General features: G+C 34.1%; 1 protein-coding gene across 1 annotated transcript in view; it reads right to left on the reverse strand.

Annotated features, from left to right (window-relative positions):
- The window catches only part of LOC123242136 (aldehyde oxidase-like), a 104795-nt gene that overhangs the window by 24924 nt on the left and 67009 nt on the right, over positions 1–12862 (reverse strand). Inside the window, exons 26-27 of the mRNA XM_044669665.1 lie at positions 12529–12756; positions 1134–1229 (exon numbers count right to left, since the gene is read on the reverse strand). Of these exons, the coding sequence (XP_044525600.1) occupies positions 1134–1229; positions 12529–12756 (324 nt within the window). The remainder of the gene's footprint in view (positions 1–1133; positions 1230–12528; positions 12757–12862) is intronic.

Below are 12862 nucleotides of genomic sequence, written 5' to 3' on the forward strand. Positions count from 1 at the left end.
TGGCCAGGGTGGTGGAATAGCAATAGCAGAGATTGAGGTTGCTAGAATTATTGAGGGTCTGGGGGATTGCCTCTTCCCATTCTGGGAAACTTTCTGCCTTTCCTCAGAATGATCACCCCCCTTGGCATTTTGGGGGTATTCCAAGCTAAAAACCTAAAAAAGAGGTGTTGAGGAGATGGGTACTCTTTCATATGGAGATGTGTTTTTCGGGTATACATGTCATGTGATGCACTTTAGAACACAAAAAGAGAAAGGAGATATGCATAGGGTTTGGGGAATTTCCCCTAATTATAAAGCTTTTCTCTTAATTGCAAAGTTCTCCAGTGTGCATATGTGATGGTCCCTCCTGCATCCTATTTGATATCACCTGTCAAGCACTGAGAAATCTCAGGCACTCTCATGCAAAGGTTTGGAATATTAGGCAAGCTATTATCAGCTGGGTGGAAAGCACAAGGTGGTAAATATGTTTCTACATTCTAATTTACAATATTTCCTAACTGGTAAAACCTAGGATCTCAAAGCACTGTGTCTCATCTCCATCATTGCTCAACCCCATTAGGAAGGCTTAGTTCTTTCATATGACAAATGCTATTTGCTCTGCACAATATTCCTTATAAAGTTTCCAACTGCTTTGCTCTTGTTCTATACTCACAAAGCAATAATCTGTATCATTATTTAGACTTTTGTTCAATGAGATTACTATTTTCCGTTTAAAGGGCAAATATTTCTCTGGTTCTAAAATTCAGAATTTGGAATTTGTGCTCAAAACAGTCTTTTCTGAAATCAATTAGAATGAATTATATTTCCTTCCTTCAACTTTGGCCATCTCTTACAAAAAGTCATTCCTAGTTGTCAGTGATGTCTTCCTCAAATTATTCTATTTACTTATATGTGTAAATGCTGTATGCCTCTTCCATCAGAACGTAAACTCCTTGAGGGCAGGGCATGGTTTTTGTCTGTTTGTTTTTTCTTTATATTCCTAGCAATTCAACATACAATATCATGGGATTGTAGACTAGATTAATAGCTTAAAGTATTAGTTTATTAAAAAGTAAATGCGAAACTAGTACAACTGCTCCACTTTCATTTTTCATTTTCTCTTCCCAAACACAAACACAATTGCTTATTCTTACCTGAATCATTTTAGTGTGAACTCCTTGCCCCATTTCGATTCCACAGTGGGTCACTAGAACAGATCCATCTAGATAGATGTGAACTAGAGCAGCTGCCTAAACAGAAAAAACAAAACCTGGCTTGGGGTACTATTATTATTTTTATTATTATTATTGTGCAATCATTCATTTAAAACGATTTTCTGTTTGCCAAAAATCTATATACATAAAGATAGGTCAGTGGCATGATGTCATACACGGAACAGAATCCTAACTCTCTGTAAAAGCAATGTATGAGGGGCAGCCAGGTAGCATAGTGGATTGAGAGCCAGACCTGGAGATAGGAAGTCCTGGGTTCAAATGTGATTAAAATCCTTACTTTTGTGACCCTGGGCAAGTCATTTAACTCCAATTGCCTTACCCTTACCACTCTTCTGCCTTAGTATCAATTATAAGAGAGAAAATAAGTTTAAAAGTAATTAATTAATTAAAATAGAAGCAATGTTTAAACATGTAAAATTTGTACCAGATTATTTTTGTTTTCAAAGAGAAGGAATGAGAGATAAGGGGAAGAGGGAAAGAGAGAATTTAGAACTCAAATTTTTTCAAAAATGTCAAAAATTATTTTTACATGTAATTTGGAGAAAAATAAAATGTTATTTAAAAATAAAATTAAAATATACATAATTATGGAGTTGGGGGAGGGGGGAATACATGACTCAAGTATCAGAAACTTCACTCAACCCAACCACACCCACTACTTATCCCTTATCCTAGTAATGCAGCCTGGAATAAATTCAGGCTCCAATGAATATGGTCTGCCACACCTACATAATCCTTGGGTGGCATACTAAGCAGATACCTAACCAAGCCATTTTTCTGGGATGTGGACACTAATACATTACTTTCCAGGTCTGATTATATAGGAAAACAAATAATAGGGTACTAGTATAATAATTGCTCCATGGTGAGTTAAAACAAAATAATCATAGGACAGATGTTAAGGGAAAAATTTCATTCTAAGAGTAATGGATTGGAAATACTCAGTTAGATCATCTAGATCACTTAGAGGGGACTCAAGGTACAAAGAATAATAAAGAAATTTTAAAAATCAAGTTTCCCAGAACTACCAGAGAGAAGGAAAAAGATAAGATATAAAGATCAATTATATTCAATTCTAGAAAGAACTAAATTTTCCATATTTAACTCATGCTGACTTCTCTTCTCAAAGTCTGTTTCCTTTTCCATAATCTTAAATGTATAATCTGATATCTTAGATTAGATCTCTAATCTTAGGAGATTTGGGCTTAATGATCTCCATGGTCTCTTTTAGATATGACATAAAAGCATAATCAAATAGCTCTGATCCCAGGAACAGAGCGGGGATTCTATTCTAACCTCTAGCTAAGTGTGGATACCTACAATGGAATAGCCAGGGAAAGTGTCCCAGACTAAAGAGAAGCCTACACTCCAACAGTACTGAATCTGCAGAGCCTCTCAGTGGACTCATAGATGAGAACTCTACAAAATCTATACACAAAGCCTCAAAGAAAAATGCACTTTAAACACAAGTTAAACAAGAATTCCTTGAAGAGTTAAAGCAAAAAGGTTTTCTTAAAGAGGTAAAAAAAACCTTTTTAATCAAATGAGAGCAATATTAGAAAACACAGAAAAATAAATGAGAGCTAGGGAACAAGACGTGAAAAAAATTGTAGCTTAAAATAAGGCATACAAGAGCTTACCAAAGAAAATGATGTCTTAAAAATTATTTATTGGCTGAATGAAATCCAATGATTCTACAAGGCTTTAAGAAATAATAAAATGAAGTCAAAATATGGAGAAAAGATAAAAAAGATGTGAGACTTCCAGGTTAAGATGCCAGCAGAGTAAAAAGCAACTGCTTAACCTCTCCTAACCCACACATATAGGACACCTCAAGAGACATAAAAACAAATCCATACGAACGAAGGGACCCCACAACAGGGTGCAGCATTGAAGGTACATAGGATCAGGGCATTTCCATGCTATAAGGGGGTGAAATACCTCTCGCTAAAACGTGAGCTGAGCAACCCCCTCCCCACACACACTACCTACAAGGCCAAAGCCAGCACAAGAGAGTTAGAGCAAGTTTGGGGCATCCATTAAGTCCTTGGAAGCCACCCGGGATCACGTGGGACTGCTCCTGAGAGCAGCAAGACTTAAGACCCCAAGAGGCAAAAGAATGTGAGGACACATATGAGGCAGGTGGACATACCCAGATTTAAGGTAAAGGGCTGGAGCAAAATATTTTGGGCTTCGAATGAGAAAAAGAAGGCAGGAGTGGCAATCATGATTTCTGACAAAGCCAAAGTAAAAATAGATAAGATTAAAAAAGACAGGCAAGGTTATTACATCCTGATTAAAGGCAGTATTTACAATGAGGAAATAATAGTGCTCAATATGTATGCACCAAATGGCATAGCATTCAAATTCCTAAAGGAGAAACTGGCAGAGCTCAAGAAGGAAATGTAAATATTCCTCTTTCAGATTTAGATAAATCAAACCAAAAAATAATAAGAAAGATATACGAGAGGTGAATGAAGTCCTAGAAAAATTAGATTTAGTAGATATGTGAAGAAAAATAAATAGGGACAAAAAGGAATACACCTTCTTTTCAGCTGCACATGGTACATTCACAAAGACTGACCATGTAATAGGGCATAGAAACATTGCAAACAAATGCAAAAGAGCAGAAATAATAAATGTAACCTCAGATCATAACGCAATAAAAATAATAATTAGTAAGGGCATCTGGAAAAGCAATCAAAAACTAATTGGAAATTAAATAATATGATTCTCCAAAACCAGTCAGTTAAAGAAGAAATCATAGAAACAAGCAATAATTTCATTCAAGAGAATGACAATGATGAGACAACCTACAAAACTCTGTGGGATGTAGCCAAAGCAGTACTCACGGGGAAATTTATATCCTCAAGTGCATATATTAACAAATTAGGGAGGGCAGAGATTAATGAATTGGGCATTAAACTTAAAAAACTAGAAAGTGAGCAAATTAAAAATCCCCAGATGAAAAACTAAATTAGAAGTACTAAAAATCAAGGGAGAAATTAGTAAAATCAAAAGTAAAAGAATTATTGAATTAATAAATAAGACTAGAAGCTGGTATTTTGAAAAAAACAGATAAAATAGACAAAATACTGGTAAATCTAATAAAGAAAAGGAAAGAAGAAAACCAAATTGACAGTATCAAAGATGAAAAGGAAGACCTCCCCTCTAATGAAAGGGAAATTAAGACAATCATTAAAAACTATTTTGCCCAATTATATGGCAATAAATATAGCAATCTAGGTGATATGGATGAATATTTACAAAAATATAAATTGCCTAGATTAACAACAGAAGAAATAAAATACCTAAACAATTCCATATCATCAAAAGAAATTGAACAAGCCATCAAAGAACTCCCTAAGAAAAAATTGCCAGGGCCTGATGGATTCACAAGTGAATTCTATCAAACATTCAAAGAACAACTAATCCCAATACTATACAAATTATTCAATATAATAAGAAAAGAAGGAGTCCTACCAAATTCCTTTTATGACACAAATATGGTACTGATTCCAAAGCCAGGTAGATCAAAAACAGAAAAAGAAAACTATAGACCAATCTCCCTAATGAACATAGATACAAAAATCCTAAATAGAATACTAGCAAAAAGACTACAGCAAGTGATCAAGAGGATTATCCACCATGATCAGGTAGGATTTATACCAGGAATGCAAGGATGGTTCAACATTAGGAAAACCATGACATAATTGACCATATCAACAAGCTAACAAACAAAAATCACATGATTATCTCAATAGATGCTGAAAAAGCCTTTGACAAAATACAGCACCCATTCCTATTGAAAACACTGGAAATTATAGGAAGAGAAGGACCTTTCCTAAAAATAATAAACAGTATATATCTAAAACCAAGAACAAGCATCATATGCAATGGGGATGAATTAGAAGCCTTCCCAGTAAAATCAGGAGTGAAACAAGGATGCCCATTATCACCTCTATTATTCAACATAGTACTAGAAACACTGGCAGTAGCAATTAGAGAAGAAAAAGAAATTGAAGGTATCAAAATAGGCAATGAGGAGACTAAGCTATCACTCTTTGCAGATGATATGATGGTCTACTTAAAAAATCCTAAAGAACCAACTAAGAAGCTTGTAGAAATAATCAACAACTTTAGCAAAGTTGCAAGATACAAAATAAATGCACATAAATCATCAGCATTTCTATATATTTCCAACACATTAGAGCAGCAAGAGGTAGAAAGAGAAACACCATTTAAAATCACCCTAGACAACATAAAATACTTAGGAACCTATCTACCAAAACAAACACAGGAATTATATGGAAACAACTACAAAACACTTTCCACACAATTAAAACTAGATCTAAACAATTGGAAAAACATTGATTGCTCATAGGTAGGACGAGCTAACATAATAAAAATGATCATTCTACCCAAATTAATTTACCTATTTAGGGCCATACCTATCAAACTACCAAAAAACTTTTTTTAATGAATTAGAAAAAACTATAACAAAGTTCATTTGGAAGAACAAAAGATCAAGAATTTCAAGAGAAATAATGAAAAAAAAATGTGAAGGAAGGCGGCCTAGCAGTACCAGATATTAAAACTATATTATAAATCAGCGGCCATCAAAACGGTATGGTACTGGCTAAGAGACAGAAGGGAGGATCAGTGGAATAGACTTGGGGTAAGTGACGTCAGCAAAACAGTGTATGATAAACCCAAAGAGCCCAACTTTTGGGACAAGAATCCACTGTTTGACAAAAACTGCTGGGAAATTTGGAAAACAATGTGGGAGAGATTAGGTTTAGATCAACATCTCACACCCTACACCAAGATAAATTCAGAATGTGTGAGTGACCTGAATATAAAGAGGGAAACTATAAATAAATTAAGTGAACACAGAATTGTATACTTGTCAGGTCTCTGGGAATGGAAATACTTTAAAACCAAGCAAGAGTTAGAGAAAATTACAAAATATAAAATAAATGATTTTTATTATACTAAATTAAAAAGCTTTTGTACAAACAAGAACAATGCAGTCAAAATCAGAAGGGAAACAACAAATTGGGGAAAAAATCTTTATAAAAAAACTCTGACAGGGTTCTAATTACTCAAATATACAAGGAGTTAAATAAATTGTATAAAAATCAAGCCATTCCCCAATCAATAAATGGGCAAGGGACATGAATAGGCAATTTTCAGATAAAGAAATCAAAACTATCAATAAGCACATGAGAAAGTGTTCTAAATCTCTAATAATTAGGGAAATGCAAATCAAAACAATGCTGAGGTATTACCTCCCACCTAGCAGATAGGCTAAAATGATAGTAGGGGAGAGTAATGAATGTTGGAGGGGATTTGGCCAAATTGGGACATTAATACAAGACTTTTACGAAAATATTTATAGCCATGCTTTTTGTAGTAGCAAAAAAACTGGAAAACGAGGGTATGCCCTTCTATTGGGGAATGGCTGAACAAATTGTGGCATATGTTGGTGATAGAATACTATTATGCTCAAAGGAATAAAAAACTGGAGGATTCCATGTGAACTGGAAAGACCTCCAGGAATTGATGCAGAGTGAAAGGAGCAGAGCCAGAAGAACATTGTACACAGAGACCAATACAATGTGGTAAAATAGATTGTAATGGACTTCTGTACTAGCAGCAATGCAATGATCCATAACAGTTCTGAGGGATTTATGGAAAAGAATGCTACACACATTCAGAAGAAGAACTACAGGAGAGGAAACACAGAAGAAAAGCAACTGCTTGAACACATGGATTGAGGAGGACATGATTGGGGATGTAGACTCAAAACTCCCACACCAATGCAACTATCAACAATTTGGAAATAAGTCTTGATTGATGACACATGTTAAAACCAGTAGAATTGTGCATCGGCTATGGGGTAGGGGAGGTAGTTTGGGGGAATGAAGGGTAAAATAAGAATATGAATCATGTAACCATGATAACTTTTCTAAAAAATAAAAATTATTTTTAAAAAAAGAGAAAATATATGTGGAACATTTGATGGGGGAAACAGCTGTTCTGGAAAATATATTGAAGAGAGATAATTTAAGTGTAGCAATCCAGGTATACATTAATTGTGATATTATTTTAAGAAGTATTCAAAAAAAAACTTAACTCATACTGCTAATGATTGATCTCTGTAATCTTGAGTCAAATTGCCAAATCCCTAGCCCTTCCCTAAGGCTACACCCCAGAAGAGAGTCAGTTATCTTGGTCTCAGTACTTTTCCTTCAATGATCAATTAACATAGGTATCAAACATCAGTAGATGCCTTAGGCCATATCCACCCTGGATCCTAATCTTAGCTCTACCTATTGTTTCAGGTTTTGGCAGTTTGCATTTTATGATGATTACCTCATAATGTTAATGTATCAGGCCACTGGCCTTTCACCTTCCTCCCATACTGTTGTAACCCCAATAAAAGTGACAAGACATCAGTTGGCAAGAGAGCTCCTAACCATGAAGCTCTTGACCATCAGAGCTTACTCACTGTCTGTCTACCTTATGCCAAAACTTTCTGTGTCTGCGTATCTTTATTCTCGCCTTATGTTCTCTTTCTATTAATCCTTAACCCGTAACCCATTTTCACTCAGTCCTTGGTGCCCCTTTCTAAGTGTCCAACCCACTAGGAATCTTCTTGAAGCTGCTGGACGGCTTCATTAAGACTCATCGAACTACCTGAAAGTCATGGAAGGAAATAGCTTAGACATCATATTTCAAGAAATCATGACATAAAACTGTCTAGATATCTTAGAACCAGAGGGTAAAGCAGAAATGAAAAGAATCCCTAGTCACTTCCTGAAAGATGTTATAACCTAAGTCCAGGAGGTTCTAAGTTAAAAAAAAAACTGCAGAAAGCCAGAAAAAAAAGAATTCAGGTTCAGAAGAGCCAAATTTGGTACCATATAAGATTTAGTAAACACTACTATAAAGGAGCAGAAAGTGTGAGACAGAATGTTACAAGAGGATTTATGAATAAGAATAACTTATCCAGAAAAACTGAGGCTATTCTTATAAAGAGAAAATTAATTTTTTAATGAAATAAAGGACTTACAAGGATTACTGATGAAAACAACAGAGTTGAAAACAAAATTTTACCAAAAACATAGAAGTCCAGAGAAACATAAAAAGGTAAACATGAGAGAAAAATCCTAAGAGATAGAACAAGGTCAAATTCTTTACATTCTTATATGGGAACCTGATATACATGTATCCACTCAGCCAACTATCATCACTGGAGGTAATATAGTGATTCTAATTAGAGAGAGGGTATGGATGTAATTCCATTATGTTTTGATGGTCTCTAAAGAATAATAGAAAATTGGGAAGAGGAAAATATGAGATGGAGGAAAGGAGATAAAGAATGGGGGAAATTAGTATAAATAGAGTATATAAGTATATAAGGATGAAGAAATAAAGGATAAGGGGAAATGCACAGGTTGTCTCTAAAAGGGAGAGAGGAGAATTTAGCCATAAACCCTGGAAAAAAATTCTAGAAGGAGCAGCTCTGCAGAAGGAGGTTTGGGGAGTTAACTGAGAAAAAAATGTCACTCCTGAAGGGGTAAACACCTGCTCCATCAAATTCCTGTACCCTGACTGGTTTTGTGGAGAAACTAGGAGGGTTTGGGCTTGAAAGATACCTAGGAGGTTTCCCTACAGTGCTGTGGACAATATGGCTGTGACACTCTGGCTAAGATAAACCAAAGGGTTTTACATTTGGGACCTAAGAAGCCAACCCCCGGCTTGGGGAAGGACTCAGTCCACCTGTGAGTCCTATCTCCTCAGCCTTTTAGAGACAATCTCGGGTATTTAGTTTAGAAAGGAAGTTAGATGGTTTGGGGGGTTAGAAAGAGCAGGAAGTGGCTAAGAAGGTTTAAAGAAGATCTGAAGAGCTCTCTCCTAAGAGGAGATTAGAAAGTGGGAGGAGATAGAGCTGTGTAGAGTTAAGATCTTACCTACCATTTCCCTAACCTCAATAAGTACAATAAATTTGGTTTCCTATAGTCTCGAGGGGTTTGTGGTTCACTGGCCCTAGGAAGATCCCTAAGTGGATTTTTTCATTACCAATCCATCTAGGTCTTCCCAATCAATATATCTCCTTTGGGAGGTATATTTCTTTTTCAAGTAGAAATATGTATTAGAAGGAGAGGACAATGAAATGAGAGAAGGATAACACTTGAACCTACATCTCATCTGAACTGGCTAAAGGAAAAAAGAACACATACACATGGACAGTTGTATAGAAATACATCTTACCTCATATGAAAATAAGAAAGAAAGAGATAAAGAGAAAGGAGAAGAATAAGATGGAGGGCAGACAAAGGAAGGTATTAGTCAAAAGCCAAAAAAAAAAAAAACAAAAAACCTCTAAGAGCAGGTGGAAAGGAAATGAGAAAGAAGTATAATAGGATAAAGATGGAAGAAAATATGCAATTAACCATCATAACAATGAATGACAAGAATTCACATATAAAATTGAAAAGGATTTGAAGAATGTATTAGAAAAAGAATCCAACAATGTGTTGTTTAAAAGAAATACATTTTTGTTTCATTTTTTTCATTTTTATTTAGACTATTTTCCATGGTTACATGATTCATGATCCCCCACCCCAGCTTTCTCCTCCCCCTCCCAAAGCTAACAAGCAGTTCCACTGGGTTATACATGTACATTGTTCAAAACCTATTTCCATGTTATTTATATTTGCAGTAGAGTGATTCTAAAAGAAATACTCTTGAAACAAACAAAAAGACACACAAGAATAATAGAGAGGATAGAGAGGCCTGGAGCAGAATCCTTTATATCTCAACTAAAGTAAAGTTAGATATGATAAATTTCTAGAAAATACTGAATAAGAATAAAAAAAATCTATCTATATAGATATAGATATAAATATAAATATAGATATATGCCAGCTCTTCATGGAACTTTCACAAAAATTGCCCATGACTTATTTGTAAAAAATATATTCATTGCATCTCTTTTCATGGGGGCAAAGAAATGGAGATTGAGGGGATGCCCATCAATAGGAGAATCATTGAATAAGTTGTGATATATGATTGTGATGGAATACTATTGTGTTATAAGAAATGATGAAGAGGATGCTTTCGGAAAAACCTGGAAGACTTGCGCGAGAATAAAATGAAGTGAATACAACCAGAAAAACATCATTCATACTAATAGCATTATACAAAGATCAACTGTTATTGACTTAGCTATTCTCATCAATAGAATGATCCAAGACAATTCTAAAGACTTATAATTTTCAAAAATGCTATCCACTTCTATAGAAGGAACTAGTGGAGTCTGAATGCAAATAGAAGCACTTTTTTTCTAGATTTTTCTTTTTTTTTTTTGGTCTATGTTTTCTTTTATAACATGACTAATATGGAAATATGGTTTGCCTAACTACACAAGTATAATTCATATCAAAATGCTTTGCTTCTCAAAAAAAGGGGGGGAAAGGAAGGGAGAAAATTCGGAACTCAATTTTTTTAAACAGATGTTAAAGCTTTTTACATGTAATTGGAAAAAATATTTGAGGGAAAAAAAACAAATTACCCCTGGATTATGATATAAAAACCTCAGAAACAAATGCCAGAAAAGAGAATACTAACTGCATTTTTTATTCACCACAATCTAAGAAAGATACATTCAATAAAGGGCATTTTTATTAAAGATTGAAAATTAACTGGAAACTAAATAACTTCATTTTTAAAAAAGGAGACACCAATAATAAAACAAACAAATTTTCATTAAAGATAATGACAACAATGAGACAACATATCAAAATTTGTGAAATATAGCCAAATCAGTAATTCGGGGAAGTGTTATAATCTCTAAATGCATTCATCAATAAAAGAGAAAGAACAGGAAAATGTTTAAAACTTCTTAGAAAAATTAAAAGTCTCCAGTTAAATACCAGTTAAAAATCCTGAAAATCAAAAGACAGATTTACAAAATTGAAGGCCAATAATAAATAAATAAATAAATGAAGCTAGGAGCTGATTGTTGTTTTTTGTTGTTGTTGTTGTTGTTTGGGGTTGGGGGATAGAAAATTTTTTTAAAGATATGCCATGGGGCAGCTAGGTGGCTCAGAGGATAGAGATCCAGGCCTGGAAATAGGAGGTTCTGGATTCAAATTTGGCCTCAGATATTTCCTGACTACGTGACTTTGTGCAACTCATTTAATCCCAAATGCCTAACCCTTACCTATCTTCTGTCTTGGAACTGACACTTGGTACTTAGTATTGGTTCCAAGACAGAAAGTAAGGATTTTTTTAACATCATTAGCTAATTTCATTTTTGAAAAAGAAAGAAAACAAATTGTTTCTTATCCCAAATGAAAAACAAAATGAATTCACACTCAATGAAGAAGAAGGAAAAAAAGCAATTAAATTACTAGGAGCTATTTTGGTCAACAATATGCCAATAAAATTGGCATTCTAAGTTATTTGGTAAATGTTTGCAAAAATACAAATTGCCCAGACTATCAGAACAAGAAACAAAAAACTTAACCCTATCTTGGAAAAAGAAATCAAAGAAGCCATAAATTAACTCTAGAAGAAAAAAAGTCAACAATGTCTGAGGACCAGATAGATTTACAAGTAAATTCTACCAAAAATTTAAAAACAATACCAATACTACATAAACTTTGAAAAAAAGAGGTAAAAAATTTATCCTACCAAATTCCTTCTATGACACAAATGGGATCTTGATATTTTAACCAGGGAGAGTCAAAACAGAGGAAAAAAAAAGCATACTCCAATATTTCCAATTAATATTGATGCAAAAAATTTTAAATAAAATACTAGCAATTAGATTATAGCAATATATCACAAAGATCATACCCTATAACTCAGCTGAATTTATACTAGGAATGCAAGGCTGGTTCATTATTAAAAAAACTATAAGCAAAATTGATCATATTAGTAATAAAACCAACAAAAATCATCTAATTTTACCAAAAGATGCACAAAAAAGCTCTTTTGAGAAGATACAACACCTATTCCTGCTAAAAAAAAACCAACTAGAAAACATAGAAATGCATGGAACTTTTCTTCAAACAAGTAATAATATCTATCTAAAAGACAGTATTATCTGTAATGGAAGCAATCCAGAAACCAGGCATGTGTAACACACACATACAAACACACACAGAGTTGACCTAGAGAAAAATATAGTTTTGTAGCCAAAACTATACATTTTTATTTCAATAAAACTGTATTTTCCTTCAAGTCAGCTTTACCATAAAAAAAAGCAGAATTCTTTGCCAATATATAGCAAACTGACCTGACCAGCAGCAAGTGAGCCAAGACCAACAGGAAATTTCATTGGAATTAGTGCAATGCCTTTCTTTTTCCAATAATTCTTCTTGTTGAAATCTTCTACCATTGCTTTCCTTGCGTAGTATGAGGATATCTCCATGCATTCATTCCAACATTTTATTAGGTTCCTTGCATTAATCTCCTGTTTATAGTGTGTTTCATCTATTTCTTTGTACATGTTTATCATTCTCACCTTAAAAAGAAATTTCAAAAAATGACACAAAATATAGTTTCTCCTCATTCTTTTCTCTCTCTCTCTCTCTCTCTCTCTCTCTCTCTCTCTCTCTCTCTCTCTCTCT

Source organism: Gracilinanus agilis, chromosome 3 (genome assembly GCF_016433145.1).
Source record: "Gracilinanus agilis isolate LMUSP501 chromosome 3, AgileGrace, whole genome shotgun sequence".
Classification (NCBI taxonomy): domain Eukaryota; kingdom Metazoa; phylum Chordata; class Mammalia; order Didelphimorphia; family Didelphidae; genus Gracilinanus; species Gracilinanus agilis.